The sequence below is a fragment of the Chenopodium quinoa genome, unplaced genomic scaffold (assembly GCF_001683475.1).
Source record: "Chenopodium quinoa cultivar QQ74 unplaced genomic scaffold, ASM168347v1, whole genome shotgun sequence".
NCBI classification, from domain to species: domain Eukaryota; kingdom Viridiplantae; phylum Streptophyta; class Magnoliopsida; order Caryophyllales; family Amaranthaceae; genus Chenopodium; species Chenopodium quinoa.
The window spans coordinates 2150122-2173956 of NW_018745650.1; the positions used below are offsets into that span (position 1 = coordinate 2150122).

Consider the following 23835-nt stretch of genomic DNA (forward strand, 5'->3'; position numbering starts at 1 on the left):
ATAATAAAAGTTAAAATTTGATTAGATTGAGTAAAGAAGATTTTTTTAAAACACACACACGCATGCATGGAGAGGGAAAGGTGCAGTCGATCGCTGCTACCAGTGATGCTGGTGGTAGTCAGCCGATTATGCGTGAGGGAGAGGGGAGGGGGAGTCGTGAGGAAAGAGGAGAAAAGGAGAGAAAGGTGGGGGTTTTTACCTTTTTGAAATCAACTTGTCCAAAAGTGTGAGATTTTTCAATGATGGGATATTTATAGCTTTCTCCATTTTAAGTTGGTTAGAACTACAATTGTGCTATTAATGAATGAAAAGACAAGTTAGCCCCTCTTCTTTTTATATTAGAAAATACTAAAGCTTACTTACTTAAAATATTCTAAGTAAACCTTATGTAATTTAAAATCAGAATTTAATATATGTTTGCCCCATTTTTTAAATCATAAAATATTATTGACTTAATGATTCTTAAAAATACATTTTATAACTATTAAATTAACTTATAAAATGCTTAAAACTATACGGGGTATTACAGCATACTCTTTAAAGTTAAAAACCTCCAAAAGTTTCTCCTTGTAGCGTCCATCTACAAATAAACGAACTTAATAGTCTTATTACTTAAAAATCTCCAAAATTTTCTCCTTGTAGCATCCTTCTACAAATAAACGAATTTAATAGCCTTATTAGCTATCTAAAAACATGGACCTAGTCAATTACTTTTTAAATAAAATATTAATTTTTTAATTTAAAAGGTTTAAGTTTAAAGGGTGTTACAAATTGGTATAAGATTCATGTTTCTCTTAGCTTGGGTTGATATTGGAATCTTCATATCCTAGAGTCGGTATTAGAGGTTTAAATTAAATTTGTGATTTTATGTAAAAAAAAAAATTATAATTTTATAAATAAAATATCTAAAACTGAATTTTTTTTTACTGATTTTTTAATTAATTATTACTTTTGAATTAATTAACCCTAATCATGCCTATGGTTAAATACCCCATTATACCCCATTTTTATCGTGCAAATTCATTGTTAACCCTCAAATAATAATTTTTCATCTGCATTCTCCCATCACAATAGTCAATTCACTCAATTGTGCAATGTTGAATTAGGGTATAATATGGGAGAAAGTAAAGATATCTTAGCCCAAAAAAGGGTTCTTTGATTATAACTATTCCTATAAAAAGTTATTGATCAATACCTTTAAAAGTGTTTAATTTAAAGGATTACTTTTAATGGACATGGATGGGATTATGGGGTGAGATGGGTAATTAGATTGTATAAGTGAAGTTTGCTAAGCCATGTGAGGCTTTCTTAATTAATGCCACTTATTTTAATAGTTATGAAGAAAAGTGTGTGTTGCTAATATAAGAAATTGAAAGAAGTAGACAAAAATAGATAAGGACTAAGCTAAAAAAAAATAAAATTAAAAAAAAAAAAAAAAAAAAAATAATAATAATAATAATAATAATAATAATAATAATAATAATAATAATAATAATAATAATAATAACAGACATTGAATTTAAATTGGATAAAGCTACGCTAGGCTGCTAGCTAATGAAAACTCAAAAGTCATGAGAAATATCTCGGCTTCTTGAGTTAACATGTCCAGAGTTCTGCCCTTTTAATCTTGGAGATGTTTTCAAGGACTCTTGCAGGTGACAAATTTCCCATAACTGTAACTCTTTTTGTTTCCAAGTCTATGTTGAATGATGTAACCCCTGCTAATCACCAACATTAAATTTAAGCTGTTTGAAAATCAAAAATATCGATAATATATTGTTTGATTTATGTGATACAATAAATAACATGGGGTAAAAACTCATAGTTTAATAAGTGTATGTATTACAGTATCAGAAATACCATGTCATCCTTTGTGCTTTTGGATTTCATAATTAAAGTAACATGATACTGTACAATAAATAGCATGGTTATATTAACACGTAACATGATGATAAATGTAAATAAACTCTAATTTGAAAATAACATCATGGTAAATTAAAAATGGCAAGGTTGAAAATAGCATGAGGATGAGATAAAAATAATTAAGTTCAAGAACATTGGAGTATATGTCGAGATAGGGTAGGACCCTCTTTTGAGTTTTATCGTAATAAATAAAATTAATTCGAAAATAACATGTTTTTGGTTAAATAATGTGCATCCAAACCGTGGTTATATTTTTTATTTAACAATAAAGAAAAATAACTAAATCAACCCATTGAGTACTACCATTGTTATTTTTGTCATGAAATAATGCAATTTTGGAAGGATCCGACGATGGAAAAACTGTTGTGGAAACCCTTATTATTGTCGTGAAATCAAAGAACATTCTAAGAGTCCCGTCATAATATACTTAGAAAATCCAAGTTTATCTTAGATATAAACTTGCAAACACATCTCATCTCACAATCAAATCCTTTTCTTTTATTTTTCAAGTAATAAAAGTTTGTTTTTTAAATAAAGTGGCACGAAAACAAATGTATCAATTAAATTGTGACAGGAGATTCGGAAGTTAACCTGACAGGCTCCATAATATATACGGAGTACCCTTTTTATTATTTTCGTTTTTTTTATGGAAAATGTGAATTAAAGAAGGATATAACCCTCAACTTTGATCCCATTGAGAATTAGACACTACTCTTTTGAAAGTTGGTGCTTCGAGTGAATAAACTACAATCCTAGGAAAATTAAAGTTATAGCCTAAATTTTTTTTATTTTTTTATTTTTTTTTTATATTTTTTCATTCTATATTATTATAGCCATTTAGCCCTTGTTTAGTTTAACTTATTTTTACTCATTTTCGAAAAAAATAGTTTAGATCAGATGAAAACAGAAAAAAAAGTTCAGATCAGAAAAAAAAAAAAAAAAAAAAAAAAAAAGTTCAGATCATCATTATATGTGCAGTTTTTTATCGCTAAATATCTTTAATTTCGTAATGAAAAAAATTATAAAAATTACATATTAATAAAATACACATTATTACGAATCTAACAAGACCTGTTTCGGGGTTTTCTGATGTCCTGCGGGAGAGTTACAATTCCGAGACTGGAACCGGACGCCTGTACCTGCAAAACAAACGGATGCTCCGGATGATTGGAGATCCGCCTCCGACGGTCAAGTTAGTACTTGATTAAGGAGTAATTAATGCGGAAATTAAAGTGATTGGGTCTCTCTAGGTGAGAGTGTTTAATGTGTGTAATCTGCGTAATCTCCCTTAATGAGGATTAAGGGAGGTATTTATAACCTCGGGAAACGTGCCAATCTAGGTTTAGGTTAACCTTGGGCTGATTGGGCTTCCCTCGGAAGTTGGGCCTAGGTGACCGGCTTCTCCATTAGGCATGGAGTATGCCACGTGTCATGACATAATAAGTCCAGGGTGGACGAATAAGCGTGTGCCACGTGGCAAGCCCTGAGAGGTCCAACTGGGGGACACTTGGCAGGACCTGATTGGCCCACGTGGCGCATTCCGATTGGTGGGAGCAAAATCCCCTAATCATTTGCCCCTCACAGGTGGCACGTGACTGGTCACGTGTTACCTGTGACAAGTGTCGCCCTGTAACAGGCGACAGCCTGCTACAGGTGTCACTCGGCGAGAGGCCGAGAGATTCTCCCGCCAAAATTTTGAATTCTGGAAGTGACCCTTCGCCTTCTCACTTCGCCTATATAAAGGAGTGTTGACTTCGGTCATTTTCACACTTGAAAACTTTGTGAGAGAACATTCGGACCCCTGAACTTGCTCTGACATTTTGGACCCTTTCTGCCTACCGCCTGCTCTGACAAGCCGATTGCAAAGGATTTTCAGAACTTCATCAATCGTCACTCGTTCAGGTAACCGTCGGTTCTCTTACTCTTAATTTTCTCTTTACTTTATTCTTTTTTGAAATGGCACCACGGAAGCACACGACACGACCTAGGTTAGTGATCAGCCGGTCACCGGGGACGGCTGAATCTAGGACTAGGAGTGCCGCCTTCCCTTTTCTGGACCCATCTTTGCCCTTTATACAAAGTCCGACTGTATCTGTTTCTATGCAGAGCATGATGGCCAGAACAAAAAAGACTGCCAGGATCTCAAATTCAGACGGCTCCTCCCACAGGGTGCCGATTAGTGAAACATCTGACCAGGCGCCAGATGTGGAAGTGAAACAAAGCGGCTTGAAAGCCGGCAGTTCTGAGGGAGGAGTCAAAGTGACCCCTTCCCATTTTACAGTTGACAATTCTACATTCTCTCCTGCTCCTTTGAAAGGAGAGGAGGCGGGCCCCTCCGGGAGAGGGGAGGAGTCGTCCTCTTCGGACTCGTCAGAGGACGAATCCGAGTCTAGCTCTTCTGGCCATGCTTCTCTGGACACAGAAGAGAAAAACAGTCGCCTACAAGAGGCGAGGCTTTCTCACGCAGTTGAGAAGGGGGACGATTAGGCGGAGCCATCCGCCTCTCACCGAGAGCAAAATACCCCCTACTACTGCACGGTACCTCGGGGCCGGATCACGGCCATGCAAGAGAAAGTGGGGAGCTTTATCGCAAACCACACAATGGGCCCCGGCTTCTTAGTGTTCGTGCCGGATCCAGAAGACACAGTCGTCTGGCTGGCTGGTACCAGTTATGATGGCGCCTGCTTTGGCTGCTACGAGGCGGCCATCAAGGCTGGGCTGCGCTTCCCACTACATCCGGCTGTTAAACGGATCTTGGATGGGTATGAGTTGGGGTTATGGCAGTTAGCCCCGAACTCTTGGGTCAACGTACTCGGCTATGTGGCCGGGTGCGAACTGCACGGGGTGGAGCCGAACTTCGAGGCTTTCGCCCACATGAACTACCTCAGTCGGACCCCTAAGGCAAGCGGTACCGGCTGGTATCAATTGACGAGCCACAGGGGCTACCTCATGACGAGAGGTAAAGCAAACAAATGGAAGGACTGGCGGAGCACCTTCCTTATCATTGAGAGTTCAGACACTGAGCTGAACAAGCGCTTCAACAGGTGGAACATGAATCTTCCCCTTCTTGCAGGTGGCCGCAGCATGCCGCCTGTTCCCCCCAAGGCTAAGAAAGAGATCCTAGATAAAGGACTCTTCAAAGTAGAGTCGAAGGTGAACTCTACTTCAGGGGTACGAGAGCAAGTACCCCTGCACTGCGTCCCGAGCTTCAAATGGCTATACGACGAGTACTTTTTGGCCGCCTGTGGCCTCAGCAGTCGGTGCTCAAGAGGTAGCCGGCCTGTCGAATACTCTGTTGTTCCGTGCATTTCTTGTTATGACTTTTATTAACTGTGCTATTTGTTTTTGCAGCGGACACCATGAGCAAAATTACCGCCTCCAAGACTGCGGCGACCATGCTGCGGGCCTCCATCATGCAACAGTTTTCAACCGACTCCCCTAACAAGGGGGCACCCTTGGTGGGCTTCGAACCTTTCACCCTCCTTTTGGAGTTGTGTTTATGCATATACTGACCCTTTTCTTCTTTTATAGACGGGCGCTCCAAGAGCTTCTTCTTCCCAACAGTCGGACCCCAAGGCCCGGAGGACGACTGTTGCGAGCTCTCCTGGTTCTGCCAGGAAACATGCGGCGGCGGAGAAACAGCCGGCCACTTCTTCTAAAACTCCAGCTGGGCCACCTAGAAGTATGAAATTATCCTTGTAAATTTTAGACTCGCTCCCTCCTTTACTAGGTCTAATCCGTTTGTTTATGCTTGATGCAGCTGGGCCTCAGGAGCCTGACTTGGTCGAAGTGGCCAAGTCTATGATCAAGGCCGTACCTCCAGCTGAAAGGGAGGCGGTCAGGGGTGTCGGCACCCTTGACCTAGATGGGATTGCAGGGGTCCTTGCTGAGGTATACTTAGCATATTTTTGAGTATTTGAATTCCAGGACGCCTGTTTTCTTTTTTGTTTGGAAACTGACGCCTGTTCCCCTTTTTACTTAGGCCCTGCTCCGAGTGAATGGCCTTCGCAAGCCGCTTGACCGGAAGAACAAAGAGGTAAAGGCTGCAAAAGCTATGGCCGCCTCTGACTGTGATAAGGCAATGTTTCAAATTGCCCAAAATGAAGTTCTGACAATTGATATTCTTTATTATCAGGCGCAGGCTACCGCCGCTATCCGGGCTCAGTTAGAGGCGGCCCAGAAGAGGAATAGCGAGCTGGAGGCGACCATCAACAACCTCAAGACCGAGCTGAGACCTCTTCGCCAAAAGATGTCCTCATACGAAACCTTGGAGAAATCCTTGGCGAGCGTAAAGGAACGCCTGGTGACCCAGGAAAAGAGTCTTACTCAGGAGCTCTCGGAAAAGGCCGAGCAAGAAAAGAAAGAGCTGGTCCGGGAGATGATGGAAGACTCTGCTCAAATCCAGCGCATGACTTGGGGCCGCCTCTTCCCCAATGCCGACTTTGCCTCCTGGGAAAAAACGTACCGCCAGTGTTCTGATAGATATAATCAAGAGATCCTGGCGGCTGCTGAGGAAGAGGCGTTGGAGGAGGAGGAGCAGCCGGTAGTGGCGCTTGTGCCGCTTGGGGGTAATGCATCGAAGAAGGATGCAGCTGAAGCCGAGTCCAGCAAAAAGAGTGCTGACCAGGCGGCAGCTGCTAATATTGAAGATTTGCCCCCTTCTTAAGCTTTATGTCTTCTTTCCACGGCGTGCGTGCCGTTTGTTTGTATTTACCCGGCCAGGGGGCCGGGGCTCTGAATATTTTGCCGGTCTTTAATAACCGGCTTCCTTTTAATGAATATTTTTGTTTTGCTTCAAATTTGTTTAAGTATTGAATATTCTGATATCCAATTGTACACTATACCGACTGTTTTACATGGCCGATAGTTGCAGACAGGTACGGATAGTTAGTCACACCGCCTATGCCCCTGGACGACTAGTTGTCTGTTTCTAGGCTAGACGATCAGTCGGCCATTTATCCAATCGGTATTCGAACCATTTTAAAGACTGGATCCCCTTTAGGCAGGCGGTCTTGTCATTTGTAAAATTAACCAAGTAGGAAAGTGGTTTCCTACTTGTCATGTTTTTAGGCTAGAGACTTTAGGCCGTCTAGGCCGACTGTTCCCCACCATATTTAATCTAGTGTGGACAGGTGCTGTATGAACACCTTTTTAGTTTCATACTAAATTTTTAAGGAGTTACCAAGTAAACATGATTGTTACCTAGTCGCCAAGTAACTGAGTAGTAGAGGTATCAAGCGGTGGGTACCGGTTGTTCCCCTTTATTCGCCAATGTTTTTTGGCTTTTAACTCATAGGTTGTTAACCTAGCAGGAGTAGTGGTTGAGAGCCCCTGTTTGCTAAAAACAGGCGGACGACTCATACCTTTTAGGCTCCATACTAAGTTTGAGAGAGTGACTATGAGTTAACTTTGGTGTTACTCAGTCGCCGTCACTCATGCTTGAGTAGTAAAGGTACCAGGCGGCGGAGGCCGGCTGAACCTTTTGATTCACCAATGTTTGTTGGCTATTAACTCAAGAGGTACCCCCTGCATTTATCCCAAGTAATACAGGCGGTCATCTGACTCAGATGTCAACTGCTACCACTAGTTTGGTTAGAGTTATCCTTGTCTCAAAAACGGCTACGTGGTTGCCCTTGGGGACAGTCGTATAGGTGCCGTGTAATTAGTTTATAGAGCAATGTTCCACCCAAAAGGGAGCTGCTCTCTGCGACGAATTTCATCCGGAGGGATGCCGCCGGACGCCTGCTATGATGTTGGGACAGGTCGTATTAGTTTTGAAGATTGGATCAGTTGGCTTGGCGCCTGGTCTGATCATTCGGCCTGTGGCCTTGGTTAGTCCTTTGGTGGACGCAGATGCTAAGTAAGAGGAGGGCAGCTGCCTATTTAGGCACAGGGTCGGCCAGGCCACCATCATTTTTAGCTAAGTATAGGAGGGTGGTCGTCTGTCTTGGAATCGACTGTATGTCCAGACGGCATGCCCCTATGGTGATAGAGTAAAATATTCAATGGAGAGTATCCGATTGTAAAGGTACAGGCGGCATGCCCCTCTGAAGATAGAGTAAAATACTCAATGGAGAGTAGCCGACTGTAAAGGTACAGACGGCATGCCCCTCTGATGATAAAGTGAAATACTCAATGAAGAGTAGGCGACTGTAAATGTATAGGCGGCCTGCCCCTCTGAATCAGTATCAAGTATTGAAATCATTTCAAGTGTTAGAGCAGATGGATCACCTAGTTCCCTTCCATAAAGGATGGATGGTGTTATTAATGAGAGTCGGCTGCTTTCATAGCTACGAGACTTCATTGTATAGGGGGCCGACTACTATTCATGCCGCCTCTCTTACTGTCACACAAATAAGTGGAGGTAATCCCTGAAGGGAGACGGTCTTTAATTGGTTACTGACTATGCTGCCGGGTTTAATAACCTTAGGCAATTTTTTTTTTTTATTTTTTTTTTAAGAATAAAAATTAAACATGGAGAGTAGCCGACTGTTTGTCAGTAGGCATGCCCCTCTTAAGTAAAAATGAAAACTGAGTACGGAGAGTAGCCGACTGTTTGTTAGTAGGTGTGCCCCTCTTAGTACAAAATTGAATATCAAGTATGCAAACTTTTATTAAGTAGCCCTTGACTATTTACATCATTCAAAAGAAATATTTCTTAAGATTATCTACATTCCAAGTTCGAGGCAACGGTTGGCCGTCTGGTGTTTCCAGACGGTAGGTACCGTCCCTGACCTCTTCACAGATTCGGTAGGGTCCTTCCCAGTTGGGAGTTAGTTTGCCAGACTCATTAGCCCTTCCAACTGCTTCCATTTTTCTAAGTACAAAGTCCCCCACTTTGAGTGGACGCCTGTGTACTTTTTTGTTGTATGATCTAGTCATTCTCAGGCGGTAAATTTCATGGCGCAAGACAGCATTGCCCCTCCTTTCAGGAAGTGAGTCTAATGCCAGGCGCATGGCTTCCCAGTTTGCCTCTTCGTCATATAGCATTACTCGAAGAGTCGGCTCGTAGTGTTCTATAGGAAGAACAGCTTCCGCACCATAAGTTAGGAGGAATGGAGTTTCTCCAGTCGCCCCTTTTTCAGTCGTCCTAATGGCCCAGAGAACATGTGGTAATTCATCCGCCCATAGGCCGCCTGCTCGTTCAATCTTTTTCTTGAGACCGTCTGAGATGATTTTATTAAAGGCTTCTACCTAGCCGTTTGCTTGTGGACGGCCGACAGATGCAAAGTAGTGTGCAATTCCTTGGTCACCTAACCAGCTTTTGAGAACAGGTGTCTCAAATTGGGGACCATTATCAAAAACCATAGACGTGGGAACCCCGAACCGAGTGATGACATTTTTCCAAATGAATGAAATTACATCCTTCGTCTTGATTCCCTTTACAGCCTCCGCCTCTACCCATTTAGTGAAGTAGTCGACGGCAACAAGTGTGTACCTCCTTCCGCCTGTAGCAGGCGTATATGGACCCAGAATATCCATGCCCCACTTAGCAAACAGTAGTGGGCTATGAATGGTAGTGAGGTCAGTAGCCGGACGGTGAATTAGTTTGCCAAACCTTTGGCACTTGTCACATTTTTTCACCATCTCCATCGCATCTGCTTCTAAAGTAGGCCAAAAGTAGCCCTGGCACCTTGCCCGTTGAGCAAGCGTCCTACCGCCTATATGGGAAGTACAGTAACCAGAGTGAAGATCATCTAGTATCTCTCGCCCCTTTTCTGGAGTAACACACTTTAAGAAGGGTCGAAGGTACCCCCTTTTGTGAAATTCTCCCTTTATTATTTCAAAACTGGTTGCTCGTTTTTTCAGTGCTGCCGCCTGTTGATGATCATCCGGCAGGGTACCATTTGTCAGATATGCCCTGATTGGATCCATCCAGGTTGAGCTTCTGTCTAAGATTCCAATAGGGTCTTCCTCAATGCTTCTCCTCTCCATTACTTCCCAAAAAACAGTTCGAGGAGTATCACAGGAGGCAGATGATGCTAATTTTGAAAGTGCATCCGCCTGGTTGTTTTCTGACCTCGGCACTTGGGTCAGATGGAAATGCTCAAGGGAGCCGACTGCTTGTCGGACCGCCTGTAAATACTTGATCATGGCCGGATGGGTTGCTTCGTATTCGCCATTGTACTGACTCACTATCAATTGTGAATCGGAACAGGCGTCTATTTTTCTTGCCCCTGCCGCCTTGCACATGCGGATTCCGGCTAGTAAAGCTTCATATTCTGCCTCATTGTTTGAGGCCTGAAAACTGAAGCGTAGAGCATACTCGTACCTGTCGCCCTCTGGCGACTGACATATGACGCCTGCTCCACAACCATTTGAAGTAGAGCTTCCATCCACATATACCTTCCAGACTTGGTCTGGAACTTGAGAGTCAGGAGGACGAGTCATCTCAACAATAAAGTCAGCAAAGGCTTGCCCCTTCACTGCTTTTCTAGGCTCGAAGGTAACTTCGAGGCTCTGTATTTCTATGGCCCATTTGATCATTCGGCTTGACGACTCCATGATGGTCAGTGGCCGCTTAATAGGTTGGTATGTATACACGACGACTGCATGTGCCAAAAAGTAGGGCTTCAATTTTTTAACAGCCATGAAGAGTGCAAGACCAAATTTCTCCACTAAGGGATACCTCAACTCGGCATTTTTCAGTACGTGACTGACAAAGTAGACCGGGAGCTGACAGCCGTCTCTTTCAGCAAGGAGAACAGCGCTTAACGCATGATCAGAGACGGCCAGGTACATGTAGAGTACTTCTTTGGGCAAAGGGCTGACCAGCCTCGGCAAGGAATGCAAGTGAACTTTCAATTTCTGGAAGGCCGCCTCAGCATCCGACCCCCATTCAAACCTTGCCTTTTTCTTAATTGCCTGGAAAAAGTATAGGCATTTGTCGCCTGATCGGCTTAGAAATCTTCCCAAGGCCGCCAGACAACCTTTTAACTTCTGAACCTCTCGGATGGTACGAGGCGACTGCATGTCGATGACCGCCTGCACCTTCTCAGGGTTCGCCTTTATTCCTCTCTGATTGATAAGGAATCCGAGAAATTTCCCAGACTCAACTCCAAAGAAACATTTCCTGGGATTGAGCATGACATGGTGCCGCCTGAGTGTGGCGAAAGTTTCTCGGAGGTCCGACAAATGATCTCTCTGAAGTTTAGACTTGACAATCATATCATCAATATATGCCTCGACATTTCTCCCAATCTGATCAAAGAACACAGTGTTTATCATTCGCTGGAAAGTGGCCAGGGCATTCTTAAGACCAAACGGCTTGACCGTGTAACAGTATAACCCCTGATCAGTGACGAAGGCCGTCTTCTCCTGATCTTTCTTCCATAAAGTAATTTGATGGAAACCAGAGTAGGCGTCCATAAAGCTCATCAAAGCATGGCCGGCTGTTGAGTCGACCGGGTTATCAATTTTAGGCAGAGGGTAACTGTCTTTGGGGCACGCCTTGTTTAAGTCTGTGTAGTCTACACACATTCGCCAGGTGCCATTCGGCTTTTTAACAAGCACCACATTTGCAACCCAGTCTGGTCGTCCCAGAATCATGTTGTAGGCCGAGAGTTCTTCTACTTCCAGGAACCGGACTACCATGTGTCGTCCTTCCCCTTTTTCGCCCAGGCGGATGGGTAAATCCACTCGTCCCACTGGGTGGACGACTCCTCCTCCAAACCCTACTAAAGGGTGGGATGCCGGATGTATGCAATTAGTCTGATATTTTAGTTTCGACAGACATTTGCTACTGATGAGATCTGAGGAGCTTCCGGTATCTATGAGGATTCGTCCAACTCTCTGGTTGGCCACTTTACATTCAATAACGATAGGGTCGTCATGCGGCCCTCTTACCCCTCCTAGATCTTCTTCAGTGATGACAATCTCAGGAAATGAACATTTGGAGGGCCGTTCTTGGTGAACGGAATTTACATCTAACCGTCAGATATTGTCTTTGTTGCCCCTAATAGTGGGGCCGCCTCCTGAGAAGCCGCCTGAAATGGTGTAGACGACTGCATCATCTGTATCGGAGCTGTCGGCCTGTTGATTCTTTTTGGTCGACTGCTTTTTCGAGGAAGTGTTCCCCGTAGATTTCTTGACATAAGTGTCAAGGTCACCTTGCTCAGCCAAGCGGTCCAGATACTGCATGAGAGTGATGCATTCATTGGTGTGATGACCAACATCTTCATGATAATCACAGAATTTTTCTTGGTTCCGATTGTTTGCAGAACCCTTCATGGGGACCGGCTTCTCAATTGAGATCCGTCCCTTGATTTCCTTTAGGATAAATTGGCTATCCTTGTTAAACACATACTTTGGGGAGTATGGTTTGAATTCTTTTTTCTTCTTCTGGGACGGCTGTTTAGAGGAATCAGTTGCCCAGACCTCTTTTCTTTTCTCGTCTTTGTTTGACGACTGCTTCTGTCGTCCTTCTCTTTTGTCGGACCTTTTCCCGTCTGACTATTTTACCGTACTACAAAGATCAGTCGCCTGTATATAGGCTTCCGCTTCAATCAAGGCCTCTTGAAGAGTCGCCACCCTCTTTCGGACCAAATCAAATTTGAAGGTCGACCCGTCTTTGAGACCTCTGAAAAAGTCAGTATAGGCTACTTCATCCGGTAACCCTTGAATTTGTATTCTTATCAGGTTAAATCGCCTGATGTAAGAACGAAGCCCCTCCTTCTCGCCCTGCTGAATTGTTCCTAAATCAAGGGTCGTCTTCTTCGCAGGGATGTTCATGGCGAAGTTGGAGGTGAATAAGTAAGCAAGCGTCTTGAAGTTATTTACACAACCAGTCGGCAGGTTGCCGAACCATTGGTGTGCGATTCCTTTGAGAGTCGCTGGGAAACACTTGCACCAGGTGGGATCATCCAACCCTTGAAGGTACATCAGGTTGGTGAATGCCATCAGATGGTCTTCTGGGTTAGTAGTGCCGTCATAGGCGCCTACTAATACATTTTTCACTTTGGCCGGCTGAGCGGCTTCAGTAATTTCCTTGGAGAAGGCCGACGGCTGTTCACCAAGTCTAAGCAACCGTAGCTGCCAGTCCATAGGTTGGACTTTTTTTGCTGCATGTCCACCAAACGGAGGTGGATGTAAAAAAAATACTATTGTTGCGGTACAAACGGTAAGTTTGGTACCGCCTGGTCGCTATGAAAGCCGGACTGACGGGAGGTGCCGCCTGACTGACCCTCATGATACGACTGAGTATGCCTCATCGAGGTATTTCGCAGACTGTCTTGGAAGTTTGAAGTAGAGGCCGACTCTGACAATCGGTCACTCTTCTTCTGCTCTAGCAGTAGCCGAGCGTCTGTGTATGTTTTCCTCGACCCGTCCGCCTGAATATGACGAACAGGTTTCTTATTTCCTGGAGTAGGAAAACGGTATTTTGTGAAATCAAGGGCAGGTGGCTCCCACTTCCTAGATTTAGGATGAGGGGTCGTCTCTCGCCCTTGAACTGGCTTCCTCTTCCGTGAAGTGGAGGGTTTCTTAGCCGACTGCTCCTTGTCCAGAGCAGGCGGCTTCTTGTTGATCAACTCTTGAATTTCTCCCTTGAAGTCCCTCATGAAGGTCATGAGTTCGTTCCTTGTGATGGGAGCAGACCCATCAGTCGGCTGCTGCCGAACAGGCGGTGCGCCTGCTGGCTCGCTTCCAGTTTGAAGATGTTCCCGTTCCCTCCTTTCGGTATGACGGGTACGTCAGGCCCTTAGGGTCCCGTCTGAAGCTGTGTGAGCTTCAACTTCAAATTCATTCTCAGTATCGTGGTCCGACTGAACTAGAGGATCGTCCAGGGGACGTCTCTCTTCAGGAGCTGGTACAAACGTGGGTGCCATCTCAGAAGTACTCTCCCCACAGACGGCGCCAAAATGTTTTGGGGTTTTCTGATGTCCTGCGGGAGAAATACCATTCCGAGACTGGAACCGGACGCATGTACCTGCAAAACAAACGGATGCTCCGGATGATTGGAGATCCGCCTCCGACGGTCAAGTTAGTACTTGATTAAGGAGTAATTAATGCGGAAATTAAAGTGATTGGGTCTCTCTAGGTGAGAGTGTTTAATGTGTGTAATCTGCGTAATCTCCCTTAATGAGGATTAAGGGAGGTATTTATAACCTCGGGAAACGTGCCAATCTAGGTTTAGGTTAACCTTGGGCTGATTGGGCTTCCCTCGGAAGTTGGGCCTAGGTGACCGGCTTCTCCATTAGGCATGGAGTATGCCACGTGTCATGACATAATAATTTCAGGGTGGATGAATAAGCGTGAGCCACGTGGCAAGCCCTGAGAGGTCCAACTGGGGGACACTTGGCAGGACCTGATTGGCCCACGTGGCGCATTCCGATTGGTGGGAGCAAAATTCCCTAATCAAGACCCAACTTGATATATTTTTTCTTTGTAGATTATCGTACTGTTAAGGTCACAGTTTGGTCAAAGACAACTAGATCAAATCAGATCAGACCAGACTTTATCAAATCAGATCATATCAGATTATTAAACCAGATCAGATTAGATTAGATAAGCAAAAATAAGGTGAACCGAACTGATAGAGTTATGAGAAAGAGAATGTTGGAAAGCTTATTATATTAATGATTATACCAGAGTATATATAATACATGAGTAAGCAATAGAATGCGACTAGATACATTTGAGTATTTGACTAGGTACATTAATTAAGATTTAGGGATATCTTTGACAATCAACCTAAAAGAGTAAATCAAGGGATTTACATAATTTAAAGAGTAACTAATAATAATAATGAAGATATAATCATCATTATCCTTTACACACCCCTGCAACACGGACGTTCAAAACGAGAAACCAATCTTGGATATAGCATCTCAAATCTTGTTCAATGTATGAATTGAAGTGGTGGTAAGAAAGGTTGCATTGCATTGTAACTCTCTGACAGGATTTAGAGAGAGTCGAGCATTATTAGAAGGGTGTTTTTTTTTAAAGAAGAAAAAGAAGCGTATAAAAGAAGGGGGTTTTCTTTTTTTTTTTTGGGGGGGGGGTTGCGTGAAGCAGTATAGGAGTTTTTATTTTTATTTATTTGTTTTTTTTAACTCAAGGGGATGGAAGAAAAAAAAATTGAGATATAGAGGAAGGAGATGAAATTGTGGTCGTTTTCCTAGGAGAAGAATTACATATAATTATCATTGAAAGAGAGGAGTTTGGGTTTCTCCATAAAAGTTTGGAGATCGAATTGAGATTATGATTGGCAACATTTGGTAGATAGACTATAGAGGCCAATAGGAATTATTTCTCCATAAGGGGTTTGGAGAAAAAAAAAATTGATAATTGACATCTCTTGGTTGATGAACTCCGGGTTGTCGGTAGAGTTAAGCGGAAGTTTTGATTTGGGTTTGAAGCTTTCCGGGAAAGGAGTACAAGTATGGTCACCATCATTTATCGATGGTGACAAAGGTTTTTGATAGTGTAGCCATGGAATAAGAGGATGTAGTAGCAAAAACAGAAAAAGAATGGATCAAGAGCTCTGATACCATGATAGAGTTATGAGAAAAGAATGTTGGAAAGCTTATTATTTGATGATTATACAAGAGTATATATAGTACATGAGTAAGCAATAGAATGCAACTAGATACATTTGAGTATTTGACTAGGTTCATAAGTTCAGAGTTAGGGATATCTTTGACTATCAACCTAAAGGAGTAAATCAAGGGATTTACATAATCTAAACAATAACTAATCATCATCATCCTTTACATAAACAAGCCCTTAGTTTCGCCGTGCTGGATGTAATGAGCTATATCGCTTGAAAGCAAGTATTGAGCTTCGTTTGAACTGTCCAAGGCTAATAGAGTGAACTAATAGCAAGGTAGGGGTTTAATACAGTCAAAAGTGATCTTTCTAATCCTCAATCAATTGTAGTGGAGGAAGAGAAATAAGAAATACGAAAAGGAAAATTAAAATCGTCATCCCTCCCATTCCCTTGCTGAAAACCAAGCCCCCACCCTTCCCCCGCTCCCGGAAAACACCGACCAACCCTTCCCTACCCTCGAAACCTCTTCCTCCCTTCCCCACCCCGTAAAACCATCACCCTCCCCTATCCCAACCCCGTAAAACCACCACCCTCCCCTAACCCAACCCTCAAAACCACCCCCCTCCCTTCACCCACCCCCGAAATCAACCCCTGAGCAATTTCCGGGAGTAGGGTAAGGGAGGGGGGAGGTTTTGAGGGTTGGGTTAGGGGAGGGTGATGGTTTTACGGAGTTGGGTTAGGGGAGGGTGACAGTTTTATGGGGTGGGGAAGGGAAGGGGGAGTTTTCGAGGGTAAGGAAGGGATGGTCAGTGTTTTCCGGGGACGGGGGAAGGGCGGGAAAGGTGGAGGATGGGTTTCCGGCAGGGGAAGGGGAGGGTTGGGGGCGGTTTCCAGTGAGGGGAGGGGGGCTGATGGGTGTTTTTTTTCATTTTCTTAAAAAATTATTTTGATTTTTTCTTTAATATTTTGGACCAATTAGGGTCTGACATGTGTCAAGTAATCTGTTATAATATATCGTTGACTTTTGTTGACCGGTCATGATCTGATTGAAGAAAACGCCCCCAAATTTGGGATTATTTAGGAATAATCGATAGTTGAAATTAATTAAAGTAAATGGCCAAAAGTTGAGATTAATAATACCAATTTTTCTTTTATCAATGTGACTATTAATTCTGATTAAGGGAGCATAACAATTAACATCTCATTGCCCAGTTTGTTTACTAGACAACAAAAGTGTTATAGTTTCATGGGATGGAAGTATAAATATAATTTAAGATTAGATTAGATTAAACTGAATTAAAGATCTAATAGCAAGATAAGTTCATATGTTAATTGTGACTTGAAATCTAGTGCAATGGCAAATGGCTAACTTCAAACGCACATATCTTCCAATTCATAAGTGATCTTAAGATGATTCAAGTTGGAGGTGATAGCTCATATGCCCAATTCCGATAAGAAACGAGAAAGTTATGGCCGTTTTGCTAAAGACTGCTGAAGCTGGAATTTCTTATGCACGCCTAGCAGCACGCCTGTGCCAAAAACCAGCACGTCTGCACTTCATCGAGGATCAGCCAAGGCGCATTTTGTTTTCCTATTTTCGAGTACGCTTATGACGGCTACTAATGTTATTCCTTGGGGAATAATTTAATGTTTCCTTATGTTGTATAAGGAGTCGTTGGGTGGACAATTAGAAGTACGTGCTAAATATTGATTAATTAGCCTAGCCAATTCAAGCCGTTATGTAACTCCACTTGAGTGATTTTGTGAAATGGAGAGTGTTGTATCTCCTTTTGTTTATCTCTTGTTTATCCTCCATGAAATCTAATAAGAAAATATCATCCCTTACCCCGTGGATGTAGGTCTTGTTGACCGAACCACGTAAATCTGTGTGTTCATCTCATCTATTTTCTACTTATTTCTCAAATTTAGGTTATATATATATTGTTGTCTATGTTCTGCGCATATCAAACACATAACCTAAATCAATCGTTCCTCGTCTATTTCCTAACATCATAGTATTTATAACTAATACTAAGTAATTACCGCCGACATCATAGATATCCACGTGGCAACTTTTTATAAAAAAAAATTCCCTCCAAAACTATTGTTGACATCATTCTTTTTTTATTTTTTATTTTATTTTTTTAAGGTAAAGCTACACATTTAAAATTTTTTATTATAGCTATGAAGTTAATTAGAATATTTATGTCCTTCATTTTAGCACAATAAATTTGACGAGAGGGATCACGATTTATGTTACACACTTACAAGTGAATTTTTTTATTATTAAAACTGTGCATCGCACGGGACTAACCTAGTAAGATAACTATAATCAACAGGGTACATATGCGTTGATCGATAGAATTATTAACCTAGTAAGTTCAAATTTTGTTTAATATGAGACATCAAATATATGATCACGAGACCTTGAGTGATGGACACTTGATAAGTTACAAAAGTACATAAAATTCATTGCCAAATTCATAGAAAATCCTTATAAAAGGGATTAAAAATGAGAATGATGAATCCTAAAGGGTATTTCATAAACTTCATCAATTTAATTTCATAAATTTTGGAAAGATTCTTATTATATTGTTAGAATAATTGTATAGTTAAAGAATCTTTTATGTCTTATTGTATTCTATGAAAATCCCTATAAAAGGGCTCATGGACAAACATTAGAAATCTCTTTATTATATTGCAACGAAAAGTTAAAAAGATTGAAATTTCATGAAATTTAGTTAGAAGATAATCAGTCGCATAAGTCAGTTCAGACAATTGTAGTAGACCCTCCATCCCTAAAGTCTTTGCTCTAAAATCAACTATTTATTTTTGTAATTCAACTTAATCAATCAAATAAAAAAAATATTATTTTTTGTTTTAATCAAAATTTCTATTATTATTTTATACTTCCTCTATACTCTGATTAATTACAACACTTTAATTTTTCAATCGTGTTTAATTAACTATAACACCACTCTATTTAACTAGTAAGGATCCACTTATATTTTATATTTTTCCCTCAATAATTTAACTTTACTTGTACTAGGAGTACTATTTTATTATTTCTCTCCACCATTAACCCCCATTTATACTATTTTTTATTTATTTTTTATTTCTCTTTCCCACTAATAGTTTATTATACTCCCACTTATTATAAAACTAGGTTAAGTCCCATGTCATGCACATTCATATTTAAAGTTTAAAATAAATAATAATGGTGTTAATTCAACAATAATTTATCCAAATAAAATATTAGTAACAAAATAACTTGAATTTTAATTTATACCAATACCAAATACATAAAAGTTATTGAATTGGATAGTATAAAAAAATAGTATAGCAATAGAAATTTAGAAGCTATAAGGTTTTATATAAGAAAATGAAAATATTAGCTTAGATTAGTACCCATATACGAACTCATATACATTTGTCCTTATATTTTGTTGACACACTTTGACCGACGTAATATGAAAATTTAGTTGATTTCATTTTACTTTAGGATAATTAGTATTTCGTAATTAACTTATATATATAGTGAGTAGTAGTTTTTTTTTTATAATTAATAATCACAAAAATATGTAGAGTAATTAGATTGAATTTTCCAATATATGTTATGTATACTATAACAAAATGATTTTGTTCGGTTGATCTAATAAAAGTTATGTATAATTTTAAGATTTATATACAAAGTATGCTACTAAATTTTATTTTTTTTTTTAATTAAAAATAAATATTATTGTCAAATTAAATGATAAAAGTTGGAGCAAAAAATTGATAATATTATAATAATCTTGGATAATAATATATTCCAATGCCTTATTTTTAATCTATGTTAGTATTTTTTTGTAACTAAAGTTTTCTAGTATAATTGGATTGAATATGTTGTCAAAATGGAAATAAGTATCATTAGATTTTTGGCAAAAAAAAAAAGGAAAGAAAAAAATAGACGGGAAAACTTTTAACTAGGAAGTGACAAGTGTTATTTCGGATTTCGCGTTTAGTATATAGTTATTTGATTTAGACTTTTATCCCTATTCTTTTTTTTTATATAACTTTGTGTAAGGCATAATATTGTGATTACTCTGAATGGAGGGAGTATTTACCATGGATCAACCAACCCTCATTTTTCATTCACCTTAATCAGTCAAATCAAAAGACCTATCTTCTTCTTCTTCTTTTTTTTTTTCCACTAATGCGTATATTTAATCGTTAATATGTTAATATTAATGTGTAAAATAATAAATATTTATATCTGAAAAATACAAAATTGAGATAAATTTAATAATATAAGACGATGACTATGTTTTTTCCTACAAGAAGATAATCACCAATTAAAAACAAAATGTAGTGTATGAATAGTGTAGATTTAATTTCAAAGTGTTTAGTTAAAGAGAAACTGCAAAATAAAACATTATGTAGTATTGTATGTGGATGTAAAGAATAAAAAACAAGTGATCGAAAGAAAGAACATTCAAATTCCTATTGTTGAAGAATAGAAAGATTATTACTCGCTCTGTTTTTAGTTTAGTGCATCAAGTCATATAACTTTGACCAAATGTCTCCTACGGTCTATCTATTAATAAGAGAGATTAAAAGATTAATATAATGAAAATATGCAAATCCAATAACCTATTTAAAGAAAATTAATAACGAAATGAGAGTAAAATGCAAATATCAAAGTGATGCAAAAACAAAGGCAGTACAAATTCAGAGTATAAAAAAAGTGGGTAAAAACCATGTTTTTGATGTAAGTGATTATTTATCCAATAGGTTTAAGCAACATACCTTCCATCTTTGATAAATGTTTCTTGACTTTACCAGCACAACCTTGGCAATGGAGCGACACTCTTAGGACCACCACCTGTTTCCATATTACTCTCATTAGGAGTTAGGACCAGCATTATTGGACTTTATATTATATTAAAATTTATGACCAAACGTTAAAATTATTGATGTTAACATTAATAGTTAATTTTCGAAATTTGCATAGAAATTGTAATGTAGAGTTAATCATTATGGCTTTTTAAAAAAACCTTTCAGAAAGCATTTATTCCGAGAATGTAATTTAATTACTCCGTACTTATAATAAGATAATTAGCACATATTAACTAGAGTGTTCTCGTCCAAAAAAAAAAAAAACAACTAGTGTTAAAAATTCACGACTATTAGATTGGTATGTTTATTAGAAATGGCTACAAGAGAATGTTACCAAATTTGAATGCAATGATGTGTGAGTGTGGTTAAATTATATTCCTTGTAACAACTTATATGTATGAATGTATGATCTTTTTCAAGATAATTTTTTTTCAAGAACAGGAGACACTATTAAAATGTAACATATATACTAGTCTTTACTATTTTATTTATTTATTTTATTTTTTTCTTATATAGTTTAGTCTTTACTACTAAACTATGTTAGATTTAATATTATCTATTTAAAATATTAGTAAGTAAGATTATATATTGACTAGAGATGCAGTTACAATGTTTATATATTATTTCAATTACTACTATTAATATAAGGATCAGAGTAATTTACTAAATAAGAATGATGTACAAGCTAAGATTGCCAATTCTATCAATTGTCATCTTCATATTTGTTGATTCCAATTGATTACTCTTTAATATTAATTGAGTTTTAATTTAATTTTTAAATCATTTATTTCCACCTTTGTTTATTTTTTTGTTTAACAAAATCAGAGACTTAAAAAAAATAATTAAAAAAACCCCTTGTGTCCATGCTATATGAAAAGAATAATAGGCCATTAATGTACACTAAGGCATTGTTATTAATTTTCAAATCATCATATTATTCGTTGCAAAATAACCTCTAGAACGACAGATAATCAACTAAATAAGGATATCACTAACTAGAAATTGATTTGTGAAATCCAATATTATTTAAAAAGTGAGCTCTCTGAAAATATTAGTTAAGCAAATATAGATTAAAAAAAAAGGTTGTTTAGTTTCTAGGTAATTCTACATTACTTGTATTAAATAAAATTCGTTTTTTTTTCTTTTTTTACATAAACATTTTCTCTGCTTTTTTATTAGATGAAACATTTTAATTTTAACAATTTTCAACTTCAACAAACCATCATTAACCACTTTAATTATCAATAATTAGATATAGATTAAGTAGTATAAAATTTTGATAAGTGAAAATTGTAAATTAAGACAAATCTAAAAAAACATGCATTACATGACGACTATGCTTCTGCTCATGAAAAACTAATTAAAAAATAGAGATTGTATAGTGTATGAATAATAATATACTGTAAAGTTCTAGTTTTTCATCTTTAAAAGAACGTACAAAAATTTATACATTTAACATGAAGAATACAATCACCATTCCACCTTAAGTAAATAAAATTAACTAAAATTGCAAAAGAAAATAAAAAATTATCTTAAGAAAAGCTAGAAGTCTAGAACTCTAACCTGATATAAGTGAGTTGCACCAGAAGAACAGTTTTGCAAAGACTTAGGCTTTTGTTGTTGGTGAGAAACTGATGATTTATGATCACCTTTAACCTTATTTCTATCATTCAATGGCAACAAATTCTCTCTTCTTTTACAACCCTTTACTAACAACCTTTCTTTTTCTGATGAATTATCAACAAGCCTAGAATACCTACCACTATTACCAATCCTCCCATTATTACTCTTACACGGCACGATTACGGACCTCATATCATCCGGCATACACCCTACAGCCGTGGATGCCGGCGACTGGCACATAAACCCTCTCCTCATTCTCACCATACTCATACTCGTACTCTTTATTCTTACTTATTTCACCTTATTCTATATTGTATTTGTATAATAGAATAATGGAATATATACTAGTGAACAAAAAGTTAACATGGTGTTTTAATGACTTATCTAACAGAATTGTATGTATGGTACATTGGTACATACCCAAGTGCCTTGTTTAGTTGCGAAAAAAAATTAAAATGATTGTTGAATCAAGCAATTAACCCTTTATACTATAAAGTCATTTTCAAAGGCTTAAATGTTATACTATACTACTGTTAGAATGTAATTAATTTTCCTTATCAGAAACTTTTGAGTTGTAAAGAAACAAACAAATTCTTAGGCTATTGTTTCCTTAATTGTAAAATGAAACAAATTTTTAAAAAATCACAACTTTTTTGTTAATTGTCATTGTCTTTTCTGCAACAATTTTTATTAATGAGTATGGTAGGGTCTTACTGTTATATCTGCTATTCCAAGTACAGGAATGGATCAAACAGAAGGCGAAGGTTGTAAGAATTACTAATACTAGTTATTGACCTTCAGAACCAATCACATGCAATGTATGTATATAGTACTTGATTCCTACATTATGATCTTTCTGTTTTGTCGTTCCGTACGTTACACTTATCTGTATGTGTACACCGATCTCTTTGTTCGAAATTAATTATCACGTTGATAGTGTAATTTGAATTTTGAACTAGTAATAAGGAGACCATATCCGGGTATATGTTGTTTTAATATGTTGAAAATCTTGATATATACTCCGTATATATTTTCTTAGAAAGGTTTGTTGTTTAATGGCTGGAATTTCGCAAGGTTGCAATATGATGAGTTTTGTTGAAGAGGAAAAGCTAAATAATGCAAATTCATTGTACTATGGCCAAATGGGATGTATCATACTAATAATTTTAGCTATTTTATTACACCCTTTAACCAAAAAAAAAAATAAAAAAAAAATGCTATTTTATTAAAGTTGATGAAAATAAATTCTATTGAAATGTTAAAGTGTTTGCAAGATAAGCCTTATCAATTTGATAAGCCCAAATCCTTATTTTATTAAACATTTGGGCCTATCTCAATCCTTAAGCAGTTAAGCCCAAACTGGTTATGCTACTCAATAACTCATTCTTTATTTCATGAAATCCCTTAAATATTTGAGTTATTTAATCTTAATTTGTACATCAATAAAAAATTTAAAAAAAAAAAAATTTTTTAAAAAAAAAAAAACGATGAAAACGAAAGAGCCTTTGTTTTTCTTCTTATAAACATGATTTGGTTATCAAAGGGTTAAAATTACAATACCATAGGCAAAACCGCTACTTGAGGGTATAACTGTTATTTCAAGTAGTGGTTTAAGGTATAGTCGCTACTTCAAGTAGCGGTTATACACTTATACCTATGAGCAATGGAACAAAGATACATTTTATTTACAACTTTGCTACTTGAGAAACGTATTTCGTTTATCAGTAAGAGAAACTTAAAATTTCTTGGATGAAACAAGTCCTTAAACTATTTTAACTAGATTTATTCTCATACGATGAACTTTTTTTATACAATCATTGACCGCCACTGATGCACCATATTTGTCTAGAATATTTATCCATGGGATTATTTTTTTTTCCTTTTAATTGTGGACAATATTTATATATTCTGATTATATTATA

General features: G+C 38.5%; 1 protein-coding gene across 1 annotated transcript; it reads right to left on the reverse strand.

The window, feature by feature from the left end:
• Window positions 1-1513: 1513 nt before the first annotated feature.
• Window positions 1514-22344, reverse strand: LOC110716933 (protein SODIUM POTASSIUM ROOT DEFECTIVE 1-like). The gene is made up of 3 exons (XM_021895584.1): window positions 21854-22344; window positions 20201-20276; window positions 1514-1718 (listed from the first exon to the last, which is right to left on the reverse strand). Exons 1-3 carry the CDS (start codon window positions 22181-22183, stop codon window positions 1597-1599), a joined length of 528 nt encoding a protein of 175 aa, XP_021751276.1. The 5' UTR covers window positions 22184-22344; the 3' UTR covers window positions 1514-1596.
• Between the last annotated feature and the right edge of the window lie 1491 nt (window positions 22345-23835).